Below are 16,500 nucleotides of genomic sequence, written 5' to 3' on the forward strand. Positions count from 1 at the left end.
ATCGTCTGTTCATTTCACAATGGAGCATGTATCCTGGTTGGAAAGCCCCAAGCTCTTGCTAAATTTTAATTGCCTTCCCCTGCTGATCATACGGTAAAGGTTGTTGGCTAATTAACGGTGGTTTCTAAATCAGGATTCTGTACACACAAAATAGCCTGTTATTTTCTCATCTGTCTAGACAGGTCACCTAATCCAGTATTAAAATGGTGAAACAGGAGGGGAAAACATTTTCTTGAAGCTTTCATGTGAAGAATTCACATGAGTTTGCTGAAGCCAGGATTAGGAAAGCTGCACTTAAAGGACTGAGCTAAAACGCTTCCATTTCTATAGGATGTAGATGGCAGAAAAGATGTTTCTTTACTGTGGCGATTAAAATACACGGATCAAAGTGTTATCTGGAGACTGAATGAGAAGTGGAGAGTGTTACAGAATGTCTATGGGTTGTAATAAATCCTGAAGACGTTTCTAGTAAGAGTTATTTCAGCTGTGGGTTTATAATAGCTCACAAATGAGGAAGGACTAGCCAAATTAAGATTTATTTCTTCTTGAAGTAGAGATGACTAGGATCGTATATGAAGGTCCTTAGCACCGAGGAGAATGTGAACAGGGAAGGACTCGTCAGTGTTTCTTATAACATGGTTTTGGGGGATGTCCTCAATTTTCATTGGGTGGCGGTTTTGAAACCACCAAAAGGACTTTAATATTTGTGTAAGATTAATGGACTGTGGAGCTCCTCACCACAAAATTGTTGCGAAGGCCAGAAGTATAGAGGGATTCAAAAAGAAGTTGGCAAATGCAAGGGGAAGAAGTCCCTGGGGTGGTTATGCTCAGAGGTCTGGACATTAGCTCAACCTTACGATGTCCTTATTGGACTTAGTGCGGGCAGCTGGGTACTGCCAGAAGAAGGTCGTTCCCCTTCGTACCAACCCCAGACTCTTCAATATGACTTGCTGCGTTCTTGCAGTTCTTGCAGTTGTTATGTACCCTTTAATAACCATACTGCTTTGTCCTTCGTATCCCAGTGGTGGACTTCCTTGAAGCTCTGAATACAGAGATCCCAATGTCTGGGGCCCATCTTAAAGGTCTTAAAAGAACCCAGAGAAGTTTCACTTCTTATCTTGTTAGATTAAAAGTCAATAAATTGGCATGCTTGGGAGGGGAGGTAAAGGACCAGTGATTGACAGGGCCCGAGAAATGTAGTGGCTTCACTCAACCTCACGAGAAGATGGCGGAAAAAACATTTCTTGGTAGGAAGCCCAGCTCCTTCCCATTGTCCTGCACTGGTAAATAGAGAAAAGTGACGCTTCCTTTTTTTGCTTGGTTTTTCAACTAGAATGTTGTCCTTCATCTCTGTTTGTGGTGTGTGTTTGTGTCAGTCTGTTGAGGAGTGGTCTCGTCTTTCGTATCAGCCTCTGACTGGTGAGGATTTAACCTACACATCATGGAGCAGTTCCCAACTAACTCCCGAGAGAGGCCCTCCATACCTGGCGTGCCATGTTCCTGTTTATTTTAACCCATTCTGAAAATCCACTTTCAGAGTGGATTAAGATAAAAAAGAACAAAACAATTCTGTCCCAGATGAGGAAAGTCCACAAGAGGAATGAACTGGCATCAAAGCCAAGTAGAGACAAGTCCTAAGGTGTCTGCAACTGGAAACTTGACCCATCTCACCACCTGCTGTAGGAAGGAGCTCCTTCCCCCTGCCTGCTCCAGATCTTTACTGTTTCTTCTGGAACAGGGAAGAAATCATTCACTGCTGCTTCTTCAAGCTGTTGTACTGCTTTTGAATCCAGCTTGCTCAGAAGTAAGTCCAGTGCCTGGTTTTGGCTGCTCACAGCTTTTCCGCTTGTCAAATGACGGTGATTCGTGACTCTTTCACCATGGACTAAATAGCATTGGATGCTTGACATGTTTGACTTCAGCTTGGAAATAACTCTCCCAACACCAATGTCTGGCTCCCTATGACAAATATTTGCTAGCTCAGATGTTGGTCAGGAGATGAAAACAGTGAGATGATTGATGTAATAGGTAGAAGTTTTTAGCATGGCTGCAGCCAGAGCTGGCTCAATGTCACCCGTTCTGTTGTTCAGTGGCAGTTGGAACAAGCTGTATTGGCACAAGCAGAGTTTGTTACAGGCACTGTGCTAATCTCTCTTGCAGGTGAGCCCAGATAGGGTGGATTGAGCTGAAGTTGTTCCAGCTGAAACTAAACATTTGCAAAATAGTTGTCAAGAGCTCCAGTAGGACCACTTTGCTTTTTATACCACTGCTTAATTGCTACTGACTGCAGTCTGGTGTCACCTCTGTCACAGGGAGCAGGAGATGCTTGGTCAAGAGATAAATGCTTTAAGAACCCATAGAAAAAGGGACTCTCCAAATGAAACCGCTATTGCTTTGTGCTTCATTAGCACACATGATCGTATACTGCAATAGTCCAGTGGTATCTTAAGCACAAAGGTTTGAGTCTTCTCCTGGTGATGCAAGAGAGAAACAGGAATCTTTGGCACTGGCCAGGTGTTGGGTGAGTTGGGGAAGAACTCAAGTGGTGTATCCAGCAGCTTGGCAGCAGGTAGTGGCAGCATACTAGCTCCTTGGATTTCTCTGCGTTCAGTAAGCATTGGGTAGGGAGGACGGTAAGGCTAGGAATTGTGCGTGTGCTTTATCCAAATCACGGGGCACCAGCTGATTGAAGGGCTGATGAATCCTGGGCTGCATGTTTGTCCTTTGCAAGTCAAGGACTGATGTCTTCTTGGGCCTGGTGGAGCATGGGTCTCTGTACCCTGTTCCTTTGTGCTCTTGAGGGCAGGTGTTGAACCTACCCAGACCCAGATGACTAGAGATTGACATTAATGTATAAAGACATCCTACACTGGTGATCCCTGATTAAGGTTTAACCTTAACCATGGACTCAGGCTGTGTACTAAAATAAGGGGATAGGACCCGAGAACTAAGGGTATACACAGTTAAAAAGATGGCTTCTAGGAGTTTGCAAAGAAAAATAGGATACTGGCTGGAGGAGCAGTTGGATGCATTGGGCAGGTGGAGGTAGAATTGGACTAGTCAGGACTGGTTATGGGTTTGAACCTCTCTTCATCAAAGACTGAGGCTGATCCTGATGTGGCAGGACAGTGTTGGCTCCAGGGGCTGCATCATGTGCTGTGAATTTTTGAACTGGCCCTTGCTGGCTTTCATCAGTTAAAACATTTTTCCGTCTGTACCATTTCTGTAATGATTGGTTTGATATCTGATCTCCATGCTTTGAGCTAAATCCTCTTTACCTAGTCCCGTAGTTATACGATCTGAAGCTTATGTTTTGTGGTTGCCACAGAGGCAAAGTGAAGCTTCATCGCTGTGTTGTGGGCCTTGTCGGCACTGGGGATGTGGTTTTCTTTTTCTTTTTTTTTTTTAAAGTTTTTACCACAAAATTGCCACTTTTGGAGGTTATATAAAGAAATGGGAGTTTGAAAATCCTTTGACTTCTCCGGAAATAGTCTACATGGTACAAGAGGGTGGAGATTTCTGGAGTTTCCAGTACTGGTGCTCCAGGCCAAAAAGTTGTTGCATCCCAGTTTGACCTCAGTTATCCTTACCATGCATCCCATTTTGAAGGCTGGGTCTAGTTCACCAGTTTTCTTTCTTCTCTGGTGGGCTTTTTCTTTTTCTTTTTTTTTTTTTTTTTTTTTTTTAATAGACATCCTTGGGATTTTTAACTGCAGAGGATAAGTTTGAGCCGAGTTCCCTGAACACGCTTGTTTGCTTTTTCCATAGGTTCCTTAGAAAGAGAGCTTGGACGGCATGCAAAGTTGTGAAATATCTGCAGACAGCACGGATGATCCTCTTAGTAGTGGCCTACGGAGAAAACGACAGCCTCGAATAGTAGTTATCGGTGCTGGGCTTGCAGGCCTGTCAGCAGCGAAAGCGCTCTTGGAAAGCGGTTTCACGGATGTAACTATCCTTGAGGCGACCGACCGAATTGGAGGCCGCGTGCAAAGTGTGAAACTTGGTAAGAGCAGCATTTTGGGAGTAATGCGTTGGGCTTGCTTTATTCTGCTAGCAAGGCTTTGTGTTGTCACTAGGTTACTTTGACCTCGAAAATGTGCTTTTTCAGTCAACGTGCACGTGCAAAAGGTTATTTGAGGTGTGATGTTGTTAGGAACATAAGTCCTTGGGCTCTTTTCAGGGTGGGTGGGTGAATCTGAGCTATCTTGTGCATCTTTTCCGAGGGAGGGCTGCTCCAAACTCATGTTTCTATAAAATAAAGACCTCGGTGATCGTTTTCATTCGTTCAGGAAGAGCCCTGTGTAACAGGTCTGTGAGAAGCGTTCTGTGATTAAATAACTGTATTGAGACAGTTTCCACCAACGTTTTCAAGCTTGATTCTTGACTAGGAGCAGTCAGTAAATCTCCTAGCTAGTGAACGGCCGTTTCTCAGTGACTTACATCACTTGTGAAGGGGCAAGCTCCAAGCTATTCTGTTTCACAAATAGCCCCATTCATTTCCCTAGAACTAATTTACTGTGTAGGGCACTACCCACTGTGAATCAGGCTGCTGGAAAAACCTCTTCAATGTATCCTTTCATCCTGATTTGCAGCTTTCCTACCTCTGTGGCTTCCTTTCTCAGTGTGTAATAAAGGTGCAGACACTGGATGTTTTAATCCCGTGTCAGTTGGAAGGGCTTGTAAAATCTCTAAATGCAAAACTACTGGAACAAACGTTACCCTTTGCAGCACAGTAGTCAATGAAACTTTCCCTGGTATCTAGAAGGGCATTGCCTGTCTCTTCTCCACAGGAGGCAAAAAGCTCTTCACTTTTACTGAATTGCCTTCCTCATTTCAATTAACTAGTTCTCTTTCTGATCCCACTCTCTGTATTTATTAACTTCGGCCTCTTGCTGCCCTCCTTTCTTTTTATTTGTCAGGTGCTTACATCACTTACTATATTTTACTCGATAAACTCACCACAGTAAATAAACAGCAGTGTCCTATGAACTTTCAGAAGGGAAATGAATGAAAAGGCAGTCGGACAAATCTAATCTCCAGGGTTTGAATAGGGCACTTTGCATTCTGCTGAGACTTGGCATAGAGGTTAGAATGGGAAGTGTGTCCTTTACTCACAATACACTGTATTAAAAATATCCTGTATCATGTCTGTGAGAGGAGGGAAGTGTTAAAGACCTGAAATCTTCAGGGAGCAATATATCATTTTGTCGGTGCACCCGTGAAATAGTTTTATTGTACCAGTATTGAGACCAATTCTTTCACCTTTGGACACCTTCACTGGTTACTCATGTCTTTGCCTTTGCTGGGAATCTACCTCCTGTTCGTTAACGCTTCTTAACTAACATGAGACAAGAGCAGGCTTTTCAGTCTGGTGGAGATCTTGCGGTTTGTACATGTAACTTATTTGCAGAGCAGAGGACTGGAATCCAAAGTCTTGATCTTTTAATACCTTTCTTAAAGCTACAAACCGTCCGTATTTTCTTATCTTGCATGAACTATCAAAGTTACACCACTTGGGTATGGACTGCAGTTCTCTCCCAAAGTGGGTCCATGTTCTGGCCCCTTGTGTGCTTTGCAGATTCACCTGCCCTTTAGCCAAACAATTTTGGAGCTCTGTCTGGTGGTGAAATCTTCAGCAGCAGCACGTACTCAGAATCTCCTTATTCCCTGGTATGAGGGCAAAAGGGTAGCATGGTCCTGGGCTGTATTTTCTTCTTCTGTACTGCCTGGAGCAGCAAGATTGCACCTGGGGCATGCAAGACCTGCTCATTTCTCAGAACCGGCTAAAGCTTACAAAAAACTGTTACTGAAGCGGTTCTTCCAGCTCTTCAACGTACGACCACTTTGATCTGCTTGTCTAAATGGCATTTAAATGTTAAACTTCTCTGGCCACTCCCCTGCCTGCACACTTCACTAAAGATCTGATTTAAATCTTCAACAGGGCTATGGTGGCACCTTCTCAGGGTTATATCCTGATACTTCCACTCTTACTGAGCCATGCTGTGTCTTGCAGGGGACAGTATTTTCCCTCAACTGCATAGAGTATGTTGCTACTAGGCACAGGGGAATAATTTGGATTTTCAGAGGTTCGGTTCATCATTTCTAGCACAGGTGAGGCAGAGGGTTTGTGTGTTTGTGGATTGTAAGTGTGTTTCTTGTACATGATCTATAACATCTGTATCCACTGCAGATATTTCACCACAGGATGCCCAAGAAATAGTCAGGGCTGCAAAGGGAAATGTGGAAGTTCCCGTGCGTATTCAGAAGGCTTGATACGCAATCTGTGCGTTCCTTTGGAAAATTGCTGGTATGGTATATTGTTGTGCATAGGCCTGTTTTGACTGCTGCTCGTGTCTCAGTAATTATATTCACAGAATAGGAAGCAGATTTTTTTCTATTTTTTGTTGTATTGGATGATTCATTTGCAGTAGATTAATGTTGAGACTAAAATCTTTTCAGGCCCTGAAAGTAAATTCACTAACTCTGTTTAAAAAGGTGTTATTTAATTTTACACTTTTAAATAATGGATCATGTAACTTACACTAGGTAACAACTGGCTTATCTGCTTGGTGGTGATGATAATGAGTTTCTAAGTATTACAGGCAAGAATGACTATTTTTAATTTGTTGGTATTTGATTATATTCCACACAGCTACTGAAAACAGGAGAACTTGGAACACATCGTATAGTTGTTACCGAGCACCAATACAGTGGGACCTGCTGGCGTGGTTTTTTCTTTCAAAGATCAGGTGCCCCATAAGTAAAAGCTATATACAGGAGGATTGTTATTGTAGCAGAGAGCAAGCTCCTGACATAAAGCAGCAGGCAGTATTCCTGCTGCTGATCTGGCATGTGATGACTCGCAGGAGGATTGCATTAACAAGGTGACTGCCACATGCAATATTTATGAGCTTTGTACCTTTGGCTGCCAATGTACAGCAGTCATTTCCGCTAGGCTGGGTGCTCTGGGAGTGTATTGGAGTTTGCGGCACCTTAAATATTCGCACGTTTGTGACTTGATGCTGCACGCTCTGAAGCACATGCTTTGTTGTAGGTGCACGTAGAAATCTTGTGCTCTCGAGTCCTGTAATGCATATTTTGAAGGGTAATCAGCATGCTCCTTAATGACGAGGTGGTTGTCTGCTTGAAAAACAAGATATGTGGAGCTTCCCTGGGAGGCGATGTCTCAGCTGGAGAGCAGCATTTCTTGGAGCTTTCACCCGTTAAACTTGACTGCATTATAGCATAGTGCTGCAGTGTCTTTCTGTCTGAGCATATATTTACATGTTAAACAGTATATGATGACTGGTAACTGCATGATCCTTTCTTCATCAGGCAGGATCCTATTAACTATCCCACTTAATCAGGCATTCACACACCTCTGCAGAGCGAGCTGCACAGTGTGGTGTTGGCTGGGATGCTGGGAGAACACAGCTTTGTCAGTTAGCTTTGGACTTCTGAGAATCTGTAAAAATGTGGGTGGAGGACATGACCCAAGCTTATTTTTAGCACCTCCTTTCAGCTGCTGAACATCTCCCTGTGCTATCAGCCCCGTCATGGCAGCGCTGGCTTAGGGGGGCTCAGAGCCCTGGTGCAAACCCCATCAGTTATAAGGAAGGGAGAGAGTGGGGCTGACCAAACTCTTTGTGTTTTGCAGGCAGATGAAGACTAAATGCGTTTGGTGTTTAACCTGACAGTGCATCTTTTTGAAGAACCTGATTTAAATTTTCAGAGGCATAAATAATAAAATATAACCTATTTACTCATTTGGGGAATGGAAATGTATTTTTGTATTGCAGTTAATCTGAGGTATATTTGTAAATAACATGCATTTTTGATCACAGGACAAGGTTCAGTATGCAGGCCAATGTTGCTGTCCCAGGGCAATCCAAATTTTCCTACATCTCCCTGCTGTAGATGCTTTTCTTCCTGTGTCTGGGTATCCATCCCCTTCTCTTGAATACAGTGGATATTTGAAGTCTTTAGGTACTCTATTCTTTCCCTACAACTATAATATTTATGTAAGTATCCTTATATGTCCTTTTTGCAATAGTGCGGTGTGGCTTCTTACAGATCTTTTCCCTCCCACACCCCCTTCACTAGTACATGGCTTGTGCTTCAGCACGAGCAGTACGTTCTCTGCTTTCTGGTCATGTTCTTAAGTGCAGGTTTAGAGAAGATGATTTAGAAGGGCCAAGTAACAAGGATAGAACAGCTAGCAACAACCATGGTAAGAACTGGAAACCTAGAAGATTCTGAATTTTGCCTTAGGTATCAGAGGTGTGTCACTGTGATATATCTTTATTGGAAACATCCCATCCCTCTAGCACTATCTAAACTTGTATCCTGAAGGACTGGTTTGAAGAACACTGGCATTGCCCTTGTCTAACAGGGAAAGCTCGTTTAAGTGATGTTCAAACATGTGTCCTTGAGCAACTGTTCTGTTTTTGCACATGTACATTTTATTTAGGGTTGAGTGTGACACGCTTCCAGAAAAATGGGCTTCTATAACTAGTCTGCTTGGTTTACTCTCCTGCAGGGCACGCCACTTTTGAACTGGGAGCTACGTGGATTCATGGTTCACATGGAAACCCAGTCTATCATCTAGCAGAAGACAATGGTTTACTTGAAGAGACTACTGATGGTGAGAGAAGTGTTGGACGGATCAGTCTTTACTCCAAGAATGGGGTGGCTTATCATCTTACCAACAGTGGGCAAAGGATTCCGAAAGATGTGGTTGAAGAATTCAGTGATTTATACAACGAGGTTGGTATTCAGCTGCTTTGTCAGGTTGTAGATTTGCCTGAAACAGTGAGACCCCTTGACAGTTATAACGTTCTGGGTACTGGATAAAGGTAGAAAACCAGTAATGTCTTTACTTTCTTTGCAAAAAATCAACACTTAGTTTGCTCTCATCTGCTTAACCGTACGCCATTTGTCCCTGATGTGGGATTAACTCACTGTTGTTAGGAAGAACAATCTTTCCACATTTGTCATCAATTTAATCACTTCCAGCAACTATTGCTGGGGAGATCCAGTCATTTGCTCCAGAAAGTTGCTACTTAATTAAAAGAGTAGAGGAGGGATCAAATTACTAAACAAAGTAGAATGCAAAACCTTAGCAACAACCAGCTAAATATTGTAGCCCTGTGACATTTTATTGATGTTATAAATACCGTAGTGTGCTGTGTAGTATGCCAAAGTCAGTGCAGTATCGTAGGAATTGCAAGTTTTCTTGCATCAGAAGGAAAGGAACATCTTTTCTGGTAGATTCAGACCAGTGTGGACTTCAGTTTAAGGTTATTTTAACTTCTTGTGATCAATGTTCAGTGACATCCTCTTCAGTTCAGTGTAGATGAGGGTGTCAGTATGTGACAGAAGAGCCAAATTAGAAAAAAACCCAAACTACAGACACAGAACCTAAAAATACTAAATAGAAGCCTGCAAGATGGAAATGAAAATGCTTGTTTAGTGGAAAGATTAACCTCTGCTAAAAAAGCAATGAGCCAATGTTAGACTCAGACAAAAAAGGCCAAATTTACTTTCATGTAACCTGGCACTGCTGCTGTCATCCTAGTGTTTCTTTCAGAGGGAAAGTGGGGTTTCTTACTGATTTGTGTTGAACACACATGAAAGATTGGTATTAGTTCTGTCTGCTTTCAGTAGGAAGATTTGGCCTCAGGTAGAGTGAAGTGAAAGAAGGAGGCTTGCCAAAGTTAGTTATAATTATTCCCCACATTTTTTAATGTCACTTATGAAGTACATTTAGGGGGGTCAATGCAGAATGTATAGTCCTCCAGGTAATGTGATCTCTCAGTGGGTTATACAAAATGGAGCAAACCATTATTATTTTCTTCAGGCTGTAGCCACACCTAAAACCTTCAGATTTTCATCTGACAGTGAGCTTCACCAGTATTTGATGCTTGGCTAAACACACACTAGGTTCAGGTTACTCTTGCATACTTTATGTTTAAAAATATGTCCGTGAGCATTTAGAAAGCCACCAAGAGAACTGTAAAGAATTATCAAGAATTGAATGGGGAGCGGAAATGGGGATTTTTTTTGTTTGCAAAGACTTTTGACGCTGTCCTGGGTCTCTGAACTGAAATCTATTATGGGATGGCACAAGATCATTTCAGTTTTAGAGGAGGGTAGTAGGAATTTCAAAGAAACCTCCTTATGGAAGGAATTTAGCAACCTGTGGCAGGGAGGGAATTCTTGGATAAATGCAGGTGGAGATAATTCATCTGAACAACTTTTTCATATTACTGGACTGAAAACAGAACGAGAGCCAGCCAGGAAAAAAGACAGGTGAGATGTGTGTGGAGCAAGATTAACAGCAACTAAGACTAGAAAAGAGAGAGGGAGTAAGTGAAAATACTGCAGTGAGCAGCATTATGTATGTAAATGGAACACTGCCAAACTGCATGCAGTGCTTGGTGATCATCCTGTCTCAAAGATGATAGGAAAATCTCCAGCAAAGGGAGGGTGTCAGAGGCAGGCAGACTCTGAAATGAGAAGAGAATACAAAGGTGAGAGCTACTTAGCTTTGAGATACAGCATTTAAGATAAAGGCTATAACAAGGTGCCAGTGTTTTAGAAATGCTTAATTTGGTAAATCTACCCTTTTTTTTAACGCAAGAGAAAGGGGCCAGCCAGTGACATGAGAGAACAACACATTAAAAGTTAATCTTCTTTACGCAACACATAATTAGCTTATCGTTGCCACAGGATATCTTTATCGCTAGGAGACAGAAAAGGCTTTCACATTTATGGATTGTAAAAATGTCTACAGCTACTCTCTGCGATTAAAAAATATGTAAGGGACAGCTTAAGCCAAGAAGAGGACGTCAGCCAACCTCTTAATTGCTGTTGCTGGGGAGGTGCTTTCTCTGTCTTGCTTCAAAGTGTGCTGGAATTTCTTGCAGGGGCAGCTCACAGTTTTGTTGAGCTTCTTGTCCCAGCCTCTTTGGGGTGTCAGATGGGACGATCTTTAGTGATTTAAGCCAGGCTGACTGGTTTCTTCCTTGCACTGCATAGGAAAAGTGGGAATTGTGGTGAGCTATGTGATCTCCTGAAAATCTCCAGTTAAAAAAGACAAAAAGACTGTATGAAATACAAGTGCCCCGGTGGGTGGGCAGTCAGGAGCACGTGCAGCAGGCGTGTGGCTTTGGGGACCTTTTCCTCTGGCATAAAGTGCAGAGAATGTTTCTGTTTACACATGCTGAGGCCGCCCGGTGCATTTGTGTTTTGAGTCCCCCACTCCCCCAGCATTTTTTTTTTTTTTTTCATTTTCACTAGAGTCCATTCCATCTTTTTTTTTTTTTTTTTTTCATCCTGGCTGGCCAATACTCTCTTGCTTTAACTGGTGATGAAATGGGTGCTGGGGAGGAACAGTAGAAATTTGGTCTTCAGTTCTGCATCTGTTTTTTAGAGAAGGCAGGTTTTTTGGGAGATTTTGTTAACAAATTGAAGTTGCCCAGGATAAAAAGCCGTCTTACAGATCACCAAATCCTGAGGTCAGGCTCCTCTCTTGCCTTGTAGGAGCTCCCAGACCCTTCTCAGTCCTGGGGCAGCCTGCTGTTAGCAATCCCACCATCATGTCATGTCATCTCATCTCTCAGGCTGCATCTCCCCCTTTAGAGGAGGCTGAGATAGCAAAGCCTGTGACACACACTGTCCTGACTTGAAAAATAAAAACACCCAAAACAACCAGCAACCACATGATGGATGCAAAGCCTAATCAGGGATGGAGCACTGGCATTAACAGTGGAAAATGTAGTCCTGAATGAACGGGGCTAAATTTGTCACGGTTTCAAATGCCTGCCCTCCCCTGCGCAGCCGGCTCACTTCCCATGCACTCACACACTGCCCTTCTTTCGCTGCAGCTGCTGCCATGTGCTTGGGCTCCAGCGTATGCCTTCGGCTCTGCTTCTCCATCTGTATCTCTCTAGCCCCAGTTATCTTGTAATCTGGAAACCAGATTCTCGTGAATGCAAAGTGCAGAGGGTCTCCCTTGCGTGTTTCACTTGGTATGTGGAGTGACTGAAGCTGGAGCCTAGCAAGGCAAGGTCTCTCCTCTGTGTGCTGAATTTTCCTGGTGTGAAAGGCAAGGCACCCCAGTACCTCCAGAGCTTTGCCTTGCTACTTCATTTGGAAAGGCCTTATGCTTTTCCCAGGCACTTATCCAATCTTTTTTGGCTGGCTGCTTCTACTTCAATACAAGTTTTGCTTCTGTAGCAGAAAGTTCCCTATGAGAGGCTGTCTTAACTGAGAGGCTGTTGCACTGCATTGAAGTCAGTCAAGATCTATCACGAGCTTGTGACTGAGGTGCCCCAAATCCTCCTCCATGAGAGCACTAGCAAACTGAGCAGTGCCTGTAAGGAAGGTCTCCAGTCCTGCAGAGCAGCTACCTGAATTTCCAACCATGCGTTGCCAAGCGATGCACCATGAGAAGGGACATTGAGCCTGCCGTTGGCAGGACAGCTCTCCAGCCACTGTTGTTTTAAGACTATCCTACTGTGCGGGGCCGGCACTGCTCAGGGCGATCGTCAGTCCCTTAAAGGAAGGGGGCACCAGCATTGGAAGGTTCCCCAGGGTGTGATGTCCATGCCGTGTATTCATAATCTTCCCACCTTCCTCTCCACTCCTGCTAGGATAATTGGAGGAATCCTGGGGCTGGGGGAGGATTTTGGCCTCTGCCTGCTTGTACCACATCTGCATGACCCTCAAAGAAAAGTGACAGGAGTGCGACCTTTGAGGGTAATGTCTGCAGCTTCAGTGTCTGTGTGTGCCTATAACTGCTGGGAAAGTGTGAATTAGGGACAACCCATCTCAGAGTTGCTCTTCTGTCCCTGCTAAATCTTCGTTTCCCTCTCCAAAGAGGCTTTTAAGGCCAACTCCCAGGTATTTGTGAAGGGTGGGAGGGAGGTGGTGAGCTTGACAAGTTAAATGCAGGTGAAAAATCACACTGCTTTGCCTGCCCAAGAATTTCACAGTCCATCAGCCAGCCTGATTTAGAAAAAGTGCCTATTTTTACTTAGGCTTTTCAGTAAGGATGTGGTCCCTAAAGACCTGCTTCACAGGAACCCTCCCTTTAACAATCAGCTAATTAATGGCCTTGTTATCTGTCAGCTTTCTCCTGTGTGCTGCGCAGCTTCTGGGGGAGGGATGCAGCCAAAGAATGACAAAGTTTTCCACCCTTCTCACCCCCACCCTGTGCTGGGCTTCGTGCCATCCCCAATTAAGCTCCAGTGCCTTGCGTTATCGTAGAAAGCAGGACCAAAGGGCCACCGAGAGTCACCGTTCCCTCCCTGCCCCTCTATTGCACTGACAGATGTCTGGCCTGGTAACAGCATGGACCTATCTCCATCGGGGTTTTTTTACTGACCGGGGATTAAGTCACGGCAGTTTTTAAGCCAAGTAAGAAAAAGACAATGGTACGGATCGTCACCGGTGCTAACAGGAAGGAGCGTGGATTGGGATGTGCTTTCCTGACCTCCTTCGGTGCTGAGAAACTTCTTTATTTAGATTTGTTCTTCCTAAGAGACTGCCTCTTCCTGTGGTGGAGGAGCACGTATGTAGTAAACATGTGTAGGTGGAAGCCTGTAGGTAACAGAGAGGACATCCCTGGTGGAACTCACGTTCTCTTCAGAGACCCCAGTTGTGGCATGCCCCAAAGCTGTTCAGAAAGAAGACAGAAGATCTAAGCTGAAGTGGAGCCATTTTAGAGTTATGGCCGTTCAATTTTAATTTCTGACCTTCAGCCCCATTTCCCCATGGGATTGTATGTAAAACCTCAGAATTAGGGATGGAAATCTGCACAGAACGAATAGTCACTCGAGATGTTCTGCGTCTTTTGCTTCTGCTGATGGTTCTTGCAGGCAGGCTTCTAGGGCCAGTTATTCTGCCCAAACCCAGAGGAGCTTTAGAGAGAGAAATGATTAGGTCATTGTGCTGAGATGCGAGTTCGCCAGTGGTAGGAGCTGGGAGATGATGGAGTCTGTCCTTATTTTTTTTCTTCCTGTTTGTATCAGGTCTGTGACAATAGAAAAGGGAGATCAGTCTGAACTGTGTATGGTGTAGCTCTCCTTGCTGATGGGCACGGTGCTCTCAGTTTGGATGCATGGGTATTTTGTAGGGTTAACTAGAAAATCAGCAGAATCTTTCAGGTGGTTCTTGATGCTACCTTTCAGCAGGCTCTTTGAAATCAAGCCCGCTTGAACTCTCTCAGGAATCCTTCTTTCACCACATCATGAAGAAATGATTGAAGGAGAATGTATCTTCCAACCTCGTAAATGCCTATTCCCCGTGACTTCAGAGGGGGACCCATAGGCTTGATGATGCTTTCTGTTACTATGAGCAGTTTCCCACCTGAGGAAGCAAAGCCCAAGTAACTCCAACACCAGGCAGTACAATTCTGCTCCTACTTCATTAGAAACCTGCCTTAAATGCCTTCCAGTGAACCTTTTCCATAGTTTCTTATACAGGATGTGTTTGCTGCGTGTGTACATTAAAGAATACATGTTGAGCATCTTTTTGATTCTTTTATTATGACAACGTATCTTTTAATGTAGGACTTGCTGTTGTTTCTCCTCTTGCTTCTTTCCTACAACAGCTTTGCCTTCTGTTCTTCATCAAATGGTTCCCAAGAAGAGAAAAGCAAAGAAATAACAGGGATTCTGAGAAAAAAATAATAAATCCTGATGGTGCTTATACTTACCTGCTGTCTGATTGATGGGATGACATACATAGGAAAGACTTTACGTGACGATTGCAGCAGAGAGAACTGTGCATTTCTGCTCTTTTCTCTGTTGGGCAATGAAGAATACAATGGTTAATAAAAACATACCCATGGCTCACTTATCCTTTTGGCCAAATGGTAGCTGGGTTTTAACACAGCTTTGCTTGTCTTGTGAATGTGTTATCTGCTTACAGTGTGCAATCGGCTTATGAAAGCTGAGCTGCATTATGCTGATGCAAGGTCTATGCAGCTTGTACTTACTGGAAGTGGTTTGGGCCTCAGAAATCAGTGGACCTGAGACCCGTGGGATGTTGAAACTGCCGAAGAGCTTTTGGCATTGGGGAACAGAGAAGACACTGTTTCCTTTCCTTTGCTGGAAGCCTTCATTTCATATAGGGCATTGGTCTCCACATTTTTTGTCTGAAATGTCCTTGGAAAGACTGTGTCCCAGTCAGTGTCTGCAGTTCTCTTTTGTATTCAGCGGTTCACTCATTTTTCTTGTGACTACTTCTCTGTTTTTGTAGTTTATTTTCCCCTTTTTTCCCTCTTTCACTTATTTTTTTAATTCAGTTTCCTCCTCGTCCCTTACTTGTCCTTATCTACTCTCCTTCCTGCATTCACTCACAGACCTGCTCTCTCTTACTCCTATCACTGCCATACATTTTCCATCATTACCTGCCCTTCCTCATCATCCTTCTATTTTGCCTCCTCAAATTCACTTTATTCCTAAAACCCAAGAGACAATCAAGCTTCCGGGAAGCATCAAGGTGGGAAGAAACAAAAACATGGTGAACTAGCCATATCAGCAGAGAATGAGAAGCTGTAGGAGCCTTTGAAGGAGAGGCTGCCATAGTTCTGCCATCTTCCTACCAGGCATTTACTTTTGAGTTAAACTCCTTAGTATGTCTGAATAATCTGTCTCCAAAAAAGGATCATAAGTTGTAATCAAACCATCTTTGACAGGAGAAACTCACCAAGCAAGGATCTTGCATCTCTACTTGTAAGCGTACTGTGTACCTCTGTGGCATGATATAAATGAGAAGGTGACTCATTCTGGACAAACAAGTCATTAATGGGATGAGTTGCCCTTCTGGGAGGCATCTTTTAAAAGCTGTCCTGTGTTAAAAGATTCCTGGGAGTTTTTCCATGGAAAAGAGGGGCCATGATTCAACTGCAGGCTCTTCTGGCAACCTTGCAGACAGAAGTACTGATTACTCCAGACAGCCACAAGCAGATGGCCAAGGTGGATGGTTGTTTTCTTGCTTTTAAGTAGCTTGTACAGTGGAAAACTGGCATTAAAAAAAATGCCAGGAAGATCTCCTTCAAAGAAGAACGATTTGTTAGAAGGGGATTTTTCTTGTGGGTCTTCCTCGGGCTGGCTCCTGGTGGGGGGCTACTAGAGATGTCACTGTTTTCCATGGATCTGTACCTGTCTTCTGCTCAATGAGTAAAATGTGTGTGCATACAAAATTCCTTTGCTAAGCCTGTGTTGGTTGCTTCCTATTTTTCAGGGGACAACAGAAAAGTAACTATGAAACTGAATTCTCCCACCCTAGTGGATTCCTGGGCATTACTGCTAAATAACGGAGAGGGTGGCAGGGCTGGTTCCAGGTTAGAGCAGTCAAACGTATGGCCCCTGCAACCTGGGATTGCACCTGAGACACTGAGGTGGGAGAAGAGCTGGTGCTTCATTGTCAGACGCGAGGAAGCGCGCGGGTCCTGCTGCTTGAGTTTCCTCCCAGTAGACTTTGGATGGA

At 43.8% G+C, this 16,500-nt stretch overlaps 1 protein-coding gene across 4 annotated transcripts in view; it reads left to right on the forward strand.

The window, feature by feature from the left end:
- Positions 1–16,500, forward strand: part of SMOX (spermine oxidase) — a 60,783-nt gene that overhangs the window by 26,874 nt on the left and 17,409 nt on the right. For 3 of the 4 annotated variants that reach the window (XM_075499493.1, XM_075499494.1, XM_075499491.1), the window contains 2 exons: positions 3,769–4,003; positions 8,540–8,766. In XM_075499493.1, the coding sequence (XP_075355608.1) occupies positions 3,796–4,003; positions 8,540–8,766 (435 nt within the window). In that variant the 5' untranslated portion in view covers positions 3,769–3,795. Of the gene's footprint in view, positions 1–3,768; positions 4,004–7,995; positions 8,231–8,539; positions 8,767–16,500 lie in introns of those variants that run through there. The other variant, XM_075499495.1, reaches the window with a different exon arrangement.

Source organism: Mycteria americana, chromosome 4, assembly GCF_035582795.1.
Source record: "Mycteria americana isolate JAX WOST 10 ecotype Jacksonville Zoo and Gardens chromosome 4, USCA_MyAme_1.0, whole genome shotgun sequence".
NCBI classification, from domain to species: domain Eukaryota; kingdom Metazoa; phylum Chordata; class Aves; order Ciconiiformes; family Ciconiidae; genus Mycteria; species Mycteria americana.